Source organism: Brienomyrus brachyistius, chromosome 19, assembly GCF_023856365.1.
Source record: "Brienomyrus brachyistius isolate T26 chromosome 19, BBRACH_0.4, whole genome shotgun sequence".
Taxonomy (NCBI): Eukaryota; Metazoa; Chordata; class Actinopteri; order Osteoglossiformes; family Mormyridae; genus Brienomyrus; species Brienomyrus brachyistius.
In genome coordinates, this window is record NC_064551.1 from 20860007 (window position 1) to 20872368 (window position 12362).

Genomic DNA, 12362 nt, shown 5'->3' on the forward strand with positions numbered 1-12362 from the left:
TTTATACTATATCGTCTTTAATGAGCGATTATGCTTAATCGATATAGGCCAAAATGGGTTTAATAAAATCCACATGAATATTAATAAAGGCAATATTGACACAGGCCAACAATGCGTCCAAGCTGTCCCCAAGTCTTTTTTTTTTTTTTTTGCAACGATAGCATTTTTATATCGCAGACTTTATACCCCCGAGGTACTACCGATTGAGAATTCGTTGTAGCTTTTGCATTAAATTTAATCGTATTGTCCTTCTTTTGATCTTGCCATTAGACTTGGATTCCTGTAACTCACGAGGTTTAATTCATTACATTCCGCCTTTACAACCCTCCCCCCATTTTACTGCCAGCTTACATTTCGGAAAGAAATGGAGGATTTAACAAAAAAAATTACCACCACTGAGCGGACCATTTAAACTACTAATTAAAACACCCCGCGTTAATTACTCCACAGTTGATACACATACAGTTAGGCGCATTATGTTTATAGGAGACGTTTTGAAAAGAATTTGCACGATATTAAGTGATGTTTTAGCTTCCTGAAAAAAACATGGCAGCTTGTTTAACGAACGCTGCCTGGATAACAAACGGCAGTCGGTACACGGGAAGACCGGGTCTTGATGAGGCATCTTTATAGGCTGGAATTTTTCAGTGTCTGATTCGTAAACTGCGCGGCACCGTGTATCTGGCTCCTTTCGCCCAAACAAGCATTTCATTACAACGCACTTCCTCCACCCCCCATGCTACCATTCTCAGCCATACTCGACGTCCCCCGTGCGTGCGTGAAAACCCCCCCACTACGTGCTATTCCTACGCAAAGGGGCTCGTGCCCGTGGTCCACTCTCTGCTCCGCGCTGACGACCAAATTCACCTCGACCCCCTTTTTCCACACTAGAGGTGCCCCGGATCGCGACGTGCGACCGGGCGCAACGTCCGTGAATAAAACCACCCTGTATTATTTGTACTCAGTGACGCCCGTTTGGGCGAACCGCGTCGGCATTGCGGGGACTACATGTTGAAGCGCGGAAGAGAAAAAATCCGAGCCGGATCTACTTGCTCTCACCCTGCCTGTGTGTTGGCTGAATGGAGGAGCGACTCTTCCTGGTGAATAAACAGTGACAGCTATAGGGCAGACACTAATACCCGTTTCACAGCACGGGCAGACACCTTATCCTTTACAATAAAACAGCTCAAAAATGGCTTCTGACAGTAAACACGTCGCGCAGTTGACATCTGGTGAGTAGAAATGTCTCGTCGAAGGCTTTATATTTCTACAGTTCCCCGCGACGTCCTCCTCCAGCCTAATGTAGCTCATGAATTTTCCCCCTCGCAGAGCTGTACTTCCTAATTGCCCGGTTTTTGGAAGCTGGACCTTGTCAAAACGCGGCTCAGGTGGGTAATCTGCTCTTAGGGGTTCATTTGCAGCGTCTCCGCGACGGATCGATGTGTAATATCATGTTTTATTCGGCTTTTCAGACCCTGATAAAAGAAGTGCAGGAGAAAGAGGTGAGCAGCGCACCCCGCTCGCGTCGCATCTCGCTGCGCTGTACTTTCTGATGTTAATTTAAGACGGATTTCTGATTTAATTTTTAAAACGCCTCACCGGACGCATTTCTCATAAAAACAATGTTGAGATAACGTTGTAATTGAATTGTAGTTGCTGCCGAAAAGAACCGACTGGACGGGACAACAACACCCCGGGACTTACGAAAATTTGGTAAGGGATCCCTATAACCAAGAAAAAACTTTTTTAGAGAGCAAAATAAAAATTGAATTTCCCGCAATTTTTAAATCGGGGGGGATTTTTTTCAGCCTTTTCGTGCAGTGGAAAGGCAGCGTAATTTTCTTTAAACATCCCGACGAGTTGAGTCCAGACTTCTGGATGTGTCTGGCGGTGTGAGTTTGGTGACAGGCTGGTGCAAAAGGTTTAAATAGTTTGTAAAAATGTAGCAGAAATAAAGATACGTCATGAGCGCCGTGTTGTAGGAGCAGCCAGGGACCGGAGGAGGGACCATTGCGCCAGAGCGCCCGAGCAGAGCAGCAAGCGCTCATGGAGGCGCTCTTCTCTATATCATTTAGTTGTAGCTAGTGTAAAATACTCGAAAATGATGACTAACTAGTTAAAATAAAGCATTAGGATTTGACAAACGGGAATCTGGGAGGCTCAGCGGGCGAAAGTTTTAAAGGAAAACGGCTCGTTAAAATAATATTTTACATGATCAAGCTGGAAAAATCGCAGTGGAGGTGACAGTCGAGCTAAAGACGTACATCTGCGGAGAATAACTGTGTTTTGGAGGTAATATTACAAATATTTAATCTTTAACATGCGGTTGATGATAAGTGGGGAAGAATTGTCGCGGTAAAAAAAGAAACTTGCAATCTGTTCCATAAGAAAACACCCTTTATGAAACTGTTTAAGATCATTCCGTTATTGCTTGTATATTTTTATGTTCTTTTATATTATTACATTTTAAAAGTTTATTTTACGATTCCTACAATTTTCCAAATCGTTTTTCTAACAGGTCTTTTTTTTAATCTGAAGCTGTGTTTTGTATGATGTTGCCTGAATGGCAGTAAACCTAACTTGGTAGTGTCCCGATAAAGGATAATTTTTACATTTTAATAAGCATCGATCTACCAGTGTCTCCCACTGTTGTATTAGACTGACAATTAATCAAAGGCGAGTCCTATCGCCTCGGAGGATTGTGGGCTCTCATTCAGCCGTGCTGCGCTGTAAACACATCCCTATTGTAATTCCTAGGATTCTTGGACGTGTGATCAGTTTAATCTGGTTTTTAATTTGCTTCTTACTAAAAAAAATAGCACAGGCAGCCAGAAACCGTTCTATAGTGTCAATTAAATATTTTGCTACATAATATTTGTAAAATGTAAATAAAGCTTCGATTTTGCAAATCGCGTTTTAGCAAGATTTCTGACGGACAGATGTTTTGTTATGGTATTATGGCTATTATATTATTATTAGTGGTAGTGTTGCTAATAATTATAATCATAACACTAATTGTTATGCATTTTGGATAATCTCGCTGTTTTTTTTTTTTTGTAACTGATAAATAGTGCTTTTTATTATTTTATGTCTTGGATAACTCTGGTTATCCGTCTCAGGTGATGGAGCCGTTGAAAGTTAATCAGCATCTATTGCGGGCGGCTCCGGCAATAGGCGTTGATTCAAAGCAGCGGCTGTTATGCGTTCTGGTACAAAGCGGGGGGCGAGGACGTCTCATCAGCCATCTTACCGGGAAGCGACCACCGCTTAGCTCTACCAATAAGATGTTTTTGTAAATGCAATTAAACCGACATTAATTACCGGAGAGTCGCCGAACGCGCGCGCTGAATGTGCAGATAAGGGGCACTGTGAAAATGGGAATAGCGGGCGTGGGGTCCGAATGCAAATGTGGCCATTATGTTCGTATTTCGGTGCACGGCTGGTTGCATTTATTATAACTGTCTTGTTAAACCCGCCTTAATAAGGGGTTTTATGAATAATGTTTCATTCTTCCCAAAAAGCTGTTTTTTTTTTTTTTTTTTTTTTTTTTTTTTGAGCGAAGGGTTTTTCCTTAAAGGTGACAAACGTAAATGACAATACATTTAATAACATCATATACTTAAGTGTATTTCTAAAGGATCTATCGGCAGAGTTTGAGGCAGCGGGCTTTTGTTGAAGTTTGCCCTCTGTTTGAATCGCAACCGTGCAGTGCTTGAACTTTTTGTGGTGGGAGGTAATCCAGATGCAGGTGTTAGTGGTTAAGAATGTGGGTCACTGCTCCCGAAGAATCTGATATTGAAATCTGTGATTCAGCTTCACGTATTTAAAATAACGTCTTCAAATGCTAATATGCTACTAAACTTACGTTTTCTGTAATAGCCTCACTAAAACACTATGGAATAGATGACCTATTAGTTTAGAGTCCCTGAATAATTTAGTGAGTGCTTAGTTAATCCTCTCAATTGTATAGAGATTTTTCTGCTGTTTGTGGTGAATAAATAAACCGATTCAAGTGTAGATGGTTCTGTGTAAGTGAAAGGCAAAATGTTTTATTTGACACTTGTTTTAGGACTTGTACTTTATAATGAATTGCCAACAAATATGTTATTCTTTAACAGTCCACTCAAATTAATCTTTAACTGTATGAAGAGTCCAAAATGAGCCCAGTCAGTCACGCCCCCAGGACCAGGTGGGGTGACAACCCGGGTGATTTTAGTGATCAATCTGGTAAAAGTCACAGGAAAATCCCTTTTCCCTGAAGGGCTTTACTGGTTATGTCGGCGTATTTAGAAAAGTGTACCGGCTAATGGTGTTAATCTGCTTTAAAATACCCTGAAGGTTTGATTAAAATGTTAACTGAAAAGCATTTCCTGATATCTAAGAGGTAAGGAGCATGCGCTAACAGCGCGTTGCTGCACCCACCACACGACAAACCACCTCAGGGATGAGAACCTGAGTGCAGCCATGCAGTGGGTGATACCTCAGCACCACTCGAGTCCAAAGTTTTCCCCCCCCCCTACTGGCTGGAGTGTCAATCCTGCCATCAACCCCCAAATTTCCGTGTAAGTTGGAGGACCTCCTTGCAGATTAATGTCATACCCAGGACAAAGCAATTACAGGTTAAGGGTCTTGCTCAAGGGCCCAACAGAGTAGAATCACTCCCGGCATTCACGGGATTCGAACCAGCAACCTTTCGATTGCTGGCACAGATCCCTAGCCTGAGTCACCTCTAAAAATAGAAACAATAGAAGCTTCTAAAAATAGAAAATAAATAAATGCAAAGGATGAGCAACAATGTCATTAATGGAAGTGTAGTTGCAAAAAGAGTTGCTAGAAAAACCTAAATGCGTAACAATTGGACGCATTTGACACTCCTGCCTCCTGTGTAAAGTGCCATGCGAGTCTGCTGCTGGTCTCCCTGGTGATTCTGCAAGTGCATTTGGGGGCGTCTGTCTGCCCGATCCCCTTTGTCAGCCGCCACTCTCACGCCTGCCCCCGGCCCCCCTCCTCCACAGGTGAAGCTGTATGGCCACATCTCTCCTGAACACCTGCTCCGGATCTGCGAGGTCGTGGGGCCGCTGCTGGAGAAGGAGGTTCCGGCCAGCGTGCCAGGGGTGCAGTCTCTGCTGGGCACTGGCCGCCAGTCGCTGCTGCGCACTAACAAAAGTGAGCCGTGTGTGTGTCTGTGTGCGTGCCTCACTCCTCAAGATGAACGTTTCTGCTTTCTCAGGCTTTACCTGATGCTCCAGGCACATGCTGTTTGCTTGTGTGTGTGTGTGTGCGCCGACGTGGATGTCTGTGTGGCAAAGGTGTCCTTCAGGCTACCTGTTTGTTGACCACAGGTTGTAAACATGTGGTCTGGAAGGGCTCCGCCTTGGCCGCCCTGCACTGTGGGAGGCCCCCTGAGCCACCTGTCATCTACGGAAGGCCCCCTAACATAGGTAAGCTGCCTTCCCCACACCCCCTCCACTCCCCCTCATGTGAGCCCCTCCCCTTCCCCCCACACATACGTAGACATCGAATTGTTTGAAAAATATAAAAAAAATTCAAAGTCATGAGGTTCATTTGTATTTTTGTCAACAGAATGTCAGATTTTTTTCATGTTTTGTTCTTTAATTCATTTTTTGCTTATAGCTGTTTTCGATGTTGGTGTTTTAGCTCCTGTGCCCTTGTAAAACCAATCAGCTGGACCTGCATTTTTTTTTGTTTTACTTTGTGGCCTTATTTGATGTTGTTTTTGTTTAAAATCAGCTCTCCGCTTGGTGTCAGAAGGTTGAGTTGTGCTGGACGTGGGACTCTTGTGCCCGAAAGTCTTTTTTGTTTACATGTTTGGAATCTTTCTAAATTCATGCCGAGTTTTTTGTACGATGGAGTTTATTTCCAGTTACTACTAGTTTAAAAATGCAAGAGCTATTATGTCCTAGGTAAATTTGAGTAATATACTGGTAATATACAAGGTGATGCTAAAAATACATTATCGTTATGTAGTTATTTTTATTATCTATTATTATTATTATTATTATTATTATTATTTATTAGTAGTATCAACAACACAATGGTTATCTATATGACTTCAATCTTGAGTAATTAAACAGTCAGCTGATAGAAATGTAATCGATGGCAGTCTGACATGACTGACTTTTCAATACGTGTCCAGTGTGGTTTGGATTCCGTAATGGATGAAGACCAAATTAAAGCAGATCTTTAAAACGGGAAAGGTGTTCCTTCATGTGTGGGCGTGTCCGCAGTGTGAAACTCTGCCCCAGGTGGGCGTGTCTGGGACTGACATCATCACATAACCTGTGGATGTGCTTGTCTGCAGTGGAGACGTCCTATGGGAGGCAGCTCAACGGGAAGTACAGACTGGGCCAGCTGGTTCCCACAGCCATCTACCAGCACATGAAGATGCACAAGCGGATCCTGGGTCATCTGTCCTCTGTCTACTGTGTCACCTTTGACCGCACCGGCCGTAGGATCTTCACGGTGAGTAAGCCTGTCTTTTCTCTAACTCGCTGAGCACGGTGCTGCATGTATGGCAGCGGAATTAAGTGCTAACTTTCTGACACTGCGTTTTAGTGCTTCGTCGAGTAAATCCACATAGATCTTTCACTCAGCAGGCATCCTTGTACAAAAGCACCTCTCCTTGAATTTTGAATAGCAATTGCATTGTTTGCCGAAACGGAAAAGTGCTTCGGACGAATCTTAAGTGTCGCAATAACACCTCTTGCTTTCTGTCTGTTGGTCCCCAACTTTAAAATAAATGGACGTCCCATTCTTTTTTAATACAGAAAGTGAGGCTTTGCTACAGTGGGAGTATGGCAGAGGACAGTGAAACTAGAAATTATGTGAAATAATTTCTAGAGTCGGTTGTGTGGTATTGCACGAGCCACGTGAGCACACGCCTCAAGCATGTCATGTGACCAACTTCCAGAGCTTTCCGGTTGGCCTTTAAATTTTTATAAAGTGCCTCGATTCCTGCAGTGTGGCCACATTTAAATCGAAAGGTGTTTACTTGCTACCAAGTTGAGGTGGATACCACCCAGCTCCATCTATTCTGTCTCAGAGAAATAGAGGGCAGATGTGTAAGAGAGACATTTATCTCAACTGCTTCCCGTCATCTTATTCTGGGATGCTCAGGTTGCATAGTTACACAGGTAGCATTATCCTTGTATTGATATGTGTGTTTGATGATGCATTACAGAATCGGTATAAAAGTAATTATAGTCAGTTTTGGTCTAAAACTAGGGGGAAATAGAATAGAGGATTCCTTCTCTGCACGTAGAGTATAGTGTATTAAACTCTTGATAATCTAAGAAATTGGTATTAAATGGTTTCCCCTGGATTCCTTTGAGTGACGTTGTCCTATCACCCCTGGTGAATCACAGTTCGACATATCCTGATAATGTTGATTTTGTCAGTGATGCAATATTTAATCGTTAATGTTGATTTGCACCCCTAGCACTGAACAAGCCGCTGAACAAGTAATTATGTGCCTGAAAGCAATATAATGGTTTAATAATGGATATGAAGATGCACTAAATAGCCCCCTCTGAAATAGTTCATGTTTATTATCTAATGATAAAATCACATTAGATCATTAGAATACAATAATAAATGATTATTACAAGTATGCCGTACTGTATTGTAATCCATGCGTACTTATGATGTTTGTGTGTGGCATTGGAACACCCTGGAAAGGAGAGCTGGGGCTCCTTGTCTCATGCTGATTGGTGCTGCCAGTTCTACAGTCCTGCACACGGTGTTGTTTTCACCCTTGTAGTACAGTATAGATGTTCTTACCCTATTTTGCTCCCTGACTTCCTTGTCTGAGTTATTGCTTTTCTTTTGGTTTTCTTGTTTGATGAAATAGTTCCTATATTTTGGCCTCACGCTGATTTTTTTTTTTTTTTCTTTTCTTTGTGGTATTGAACCTGTCCCCATCCCACAACTTCTGAACACGAAAACCCTGTGCCCTAAAACTTGCTTTTGTGCTCCCCAGCAAAGGGATTTCCCCTGTCTGCTTTTGAGAATGCCCCAGTAAAAGAGAAATTGATTGTGGGAACCCCACCACGAGCTCAGGCTCTTATCAGTGTAGGCGACGCTCTGAACTAGATGTAAATGTGCGAAGGGGTGTTTTTTGGTCAGATGGCAGTGACCATGTGAATGCTGAAAGTGGACCTTAAAAATAAACCGCGGGGCATAAATAAACTTCTGGTTTTGTAGCGTCCGGGTGCCGTGCTGTGTAGATGCTCACAGACAGTAAATGTCACTGCTTGGCTCCTGTGTCGGGGGCTTTCCCCATGTAACGTCTGCCCGGGGTGGGGTGACTTGCCCGTTGACTGTAGAAACATGGACCCTGATGGACCTGTGAGCCATTCAGCCCCAGAGACATGGCGTTGAGGGTCGGTCATGCACAGTACATTAATACCTACTGTTTGCTTTGAGCTCAAACTATAGCGTAGTTTCGATTGTTTTAGGCTTTGTTAGAATACCTAAGTTATTTTTATTGCCAGCTATAGTTTAAATCAAACGCCTTTGTTGCTGTTTCAGAGTGAAATCCAGCTTTTTCTGGATGCCACTGAAATTAGCATGTCTTACCTTCTTGGTTTGTGATGCCGTTTCAGTAGTAGTAGGTTCACGTGACTGCAGGATTGGTACTTATGGTAACAATGCTGTTAAATGTCCAAGTAATGTCTTTCCTGTTGTAGATAAGCTTTCTAGTGCTGTCTAGAGAAGGTATTTTGACCCGTTCCCTGACTTGTGATATTCTTTCTTTGAACTCTCTATGTAGTCGGCTCTTTAAATACCTGCCTTCCCCTCAGTTTGTGCCCTAATGAAACAACTCTTCCACTTCTGCCGTGTTCACTGTGGTCATTTCCCTGCTCGCATCTCCCCTTTAGCTGGTGATTGGCTGTGAGGTCATCCCGTGAGGTCAGCCCATGGCCATGTTCTGCCAGTCCTCCTCTAGAGAGAATTTAAATGTTTTATTTATGTATTTATTTATTTAGATCTGTCTGTGGGATAGTCACGCTTAACATTCGGTCCACGTTGATGGCAGTCAGCGATCCTGGCATTCCTTTTTAAGGAATGACATTTCCATTCCTGACATTTTATTAAACAATTATCTGATATGGCAGGAGTGTTGCTTCAAAGCTCCTGTGACATGGTTTACGCTTTCCTTATTTTTTTTTTATATTAATTTCCTGTGGAACGTGGGGAAGGTCTCCAGTGGAGGTATGCACCGAATGATTAAAAGCTGCACACTTGATTTTATATATTTTTTTCCATCCAAACTCCCTGCATCACTTTTGCATAGTGCACAGTAACAATGCACTAGTGTGGTATGTGTGGGGGTGTGACTAACACTATGTTTTCTGGAAACTACAACGAACGGAATTAAATATAAATGCAATAACCTGAACATAACAGAATAAGCCAGTTTCGTATAGGATTGTTGGACCAATATTAATTCCATCATCGTGTGTTTTTTCACGTTGGGAGGGAATGTTGAAGAACTGCATAGTTTATTTTAATTTGGGGGGGGGGGGGGGTGAGCTGAAAAATGTGTCATTTTTAACATTCGAAACGTTTCCGAACAAAAGCATATTTCTGTGTGCTGCTGTTTCTTGCAGCAGTCTAGGTTTGGCAGGGTGTCTGAGCTGTTTTGATATATTGTCTTTGGCACGGATGAGATCCTCAAGAATTCCCCAGCTAATGAGGGACATTTTCCCAGTATGGCGAGATGAGTTATCATTAAGCAATTTATTATTTACAGTGTCTTAACTTTCAATGTCTTAAAGCAATTAAGTGTTAAATTTCATTGTCTCTAAATCCTATTCAAGTATCTTAATTCTTCAGATGATTTAAAATTGCCTCTGGTTGTATTTTAGGTGTTTCTGGAAAACTTAAAAAAACTTCTTAATTTTTGGCTCACTAATAAATATTTAGAGATCGGTACAATTTGAATCTTTTGTCAGCAATTTTCTTTTTTTTCCCCTCTATTAAGACGTATCTTTACATGGCTAAATTTTGAGTATCCAGTCACTGTATTAATGGTTTTTAATGGATGGATCTCCTCCAGTGTGACTGATTTCAATTTGGTGCAGCATTTAAATATTAAAGTGTGAAGCTTTACCCCACGGTATAATTGCTATAGTGACCTCATAAACATCCATAATTGCATTTATAACCAGAGTCTGAGATGCCCATATCTTGAGAGATCACATGCAAATAAGATGAAATGCATGTTAATTCATTACTGTTTGCATAATTGTGTTTGCCTCTTAGGAAACGTCTCTCATTCACTCCTTTCACACTGACACACACTCAGACACTGTATGCTGACAAATGGAAAAATAAAGCACACTTGCTATTTTCAAGCTTAATCATACTTGTTATCATATGTTAAAAATACACAAGTCACCATCCTTTCAACCATCTTTTCATCCTATTTACTTATTTTAATGAGTTGAGGTCGTTTTCCATGAGCCTACGTATTTTTACATGCAAAGGCTACAGATCTTGCTCCATTTTCTCCGTCTTTCTGAGTCTATAACAACATGTTTTTTGGGTGTGATTGTGTAATTCTGCTATGTGCATAAGACAAACTGCATATTTGTACATGATTATTTAAGCAGCCCAGCAGTATCACCGTACAAGTAGTCTTTCATTTTGGCTTGAGAAAGAGGCCCGTCTCTCTATGTTTTGTGCATAGTTAAATAGTTGTGGTTCCATCTTGGTGTGGCAGATATTTGAGAAGGCATTGCATTTGATTAGTGCATTTAGATTAAAACATTAAAAACGCCATTTTTCTGTGAGGGGGACGTTGGCCCTTTCAGATGGGTTGTTAAGTATAATGGGGGTTGCTCCAATTGAGTCGTTCCCTGCCCCTTTGTATGCACTGACCACCTCTGTAACTTGTAGTGCCTATTCTCGCCCTGTTGCCTGTAATATCCTCTTGTTTGGTTCTTGAAGTTTGATTTATTTTATTTATTGATTTTTTTATTTTTATTTTTTATGGGGACCATCCTGATCCTGTTCGTTATCTGTTTCAGGGAAATTGCTAATGAATGAATGCCCAGTAAGCTGAACTCTCAGATCATGTGACTCTGTTCAGTCCTACTATTTTTATGTTTTTTTTTTTTTTTTTTTTTTTTTTTTTTGCGCCTCCCCAGCACTAACTAGATGTCACTGGGGCAGGGCTGCTGCGTTGGAGGGTGAGTAATTTAGAAATGGCACAGCAGTTGTCCTCTCAGCTGAAACTGAAGCGATTACATGTTCTCTGTATGTTAACCTTGTTTACATTTCCCACGTGCCGTCCATGTGGCGCTGGGTTGGGCGGAGCCAGCAGTCTTGCACGTGCCTGCAGGCACAAACCCGACTGTTAGTGGTTCTTGGCACATAGGCTGCCCAGTAATGAAGCCACATGGTCTCTATGAAATCAGGAAGGACCACGGGACTGAAATAAACCACTGATGTGGACATCGGCCCCTTTCAGGCAAATCTTTGTTGTCCAAACGAATTGTAGGTATAAAAAATACGCTTGACCAAGATGACTGTGGAAATGCACGGTACCATCTTCGGATGATACCGAGACCAAAAAATGCTGACATTTTACTGATTTAAGTAAAATCAGAACAGCAATTACTGCTGCTAATTTGAAAGGGTGAATTTGTTAGGTAATTCGCTTGTGATTAGTTTAAATTGCCTATATGAATCCTATATCGTGTTAATGGTGCATGTGCTGCGGTTGACTTTGGGCGTAATAGATGAGACATTTCCTACCCTAAGGAATCACCCCCCCCCCCCCCCACCTAGGCCAATCTTGGCTTCTGTATAAAACGTGTGTATGCGTTCTTATTCACATCTCTTGGTGCCAGTATCTTATGTGGGAGATCAAGGAGACTCAGGGTAATTTTATTTCAGTTTACAAGAATGGGGAGGGACTAGAATCCTCTTTAGTGTCAATAAAATATGTCTGGGCTGTTTCTCTCTATTTGGAAAGGTTTTAAAGTACTCGGGTGTCTGGTGTAAACAGTGATCTCAAAGTGAAAAGCCTGTGGGTAGTGGCCTTGTTAGCAGCAAGGCATTGTGGGGAAATCTGCGTGTCACCTTTGCACTTTCAAGTTGGGCATTAGGAAGTTGGGCATTGAAGTTTATTTCACCAATTCCAGATGAATTTCTTAAACTCTGCCCTCTCCACCTTTAGAACTGGGGACTAAACACTGAAATATACAGACCACCATGCTAAGCTCATGGGTCCTAGAATACAGTTTCTCGTGTTGCTTGGCTGAAATACTGCTTTGTTTTAATTTTTGAAGTTCTAATTGCTGGCTACATTTAGCAGATCTGCTTGGGTTTCT

At 41.9% G+C, this 12362-nt stretch overlaps 1 protein-coding gene across 1 annotated transcript in view; it reads left to right on the plus strand.

Moving 5' to 3' along the window:
- The first annotated feature begins 811 nt into the window (after nucleotides 1-811).
- LOC125714860 (pleckstrin homology domain interacting protein) overlaps nucleotides 812-12362 on the plus strand; it is a 54446-nt gene continuing 42895 nt past the window's right edge. The window contains exons 1-7 of the mRNA XM_048985890.1: nucleotides 812-1232; nucleotides 1330-1388; nucleotides 1473-1502; nucleotides 1654-1713; nucleotides 5016-5166; nucleotides 5343-5441; nucleotides 6323-6483. Of these exons, the coding sequence (XP_048841847.1) occupies nucleotides 1193-1232; nucleotides 1330-1388; nucleotides 1473-1502; nucleotides 1654-1713; nucleotides 5016-5166; nucleotides 5343-5441; nucleotides 6323-6483 (600 nt within the window). The 5' untranslated portion in view covers nucleotides 812-1192. The remainder of the gene's footprint in view (nucleotides 1233-1329; nucleotides 1389-1472; nucleotides 1503-1653; nucleotides 1714-5015; nucleotides 5167-5342; nucleotides 5442-6322; nucleotides 6484-12362) is intronic.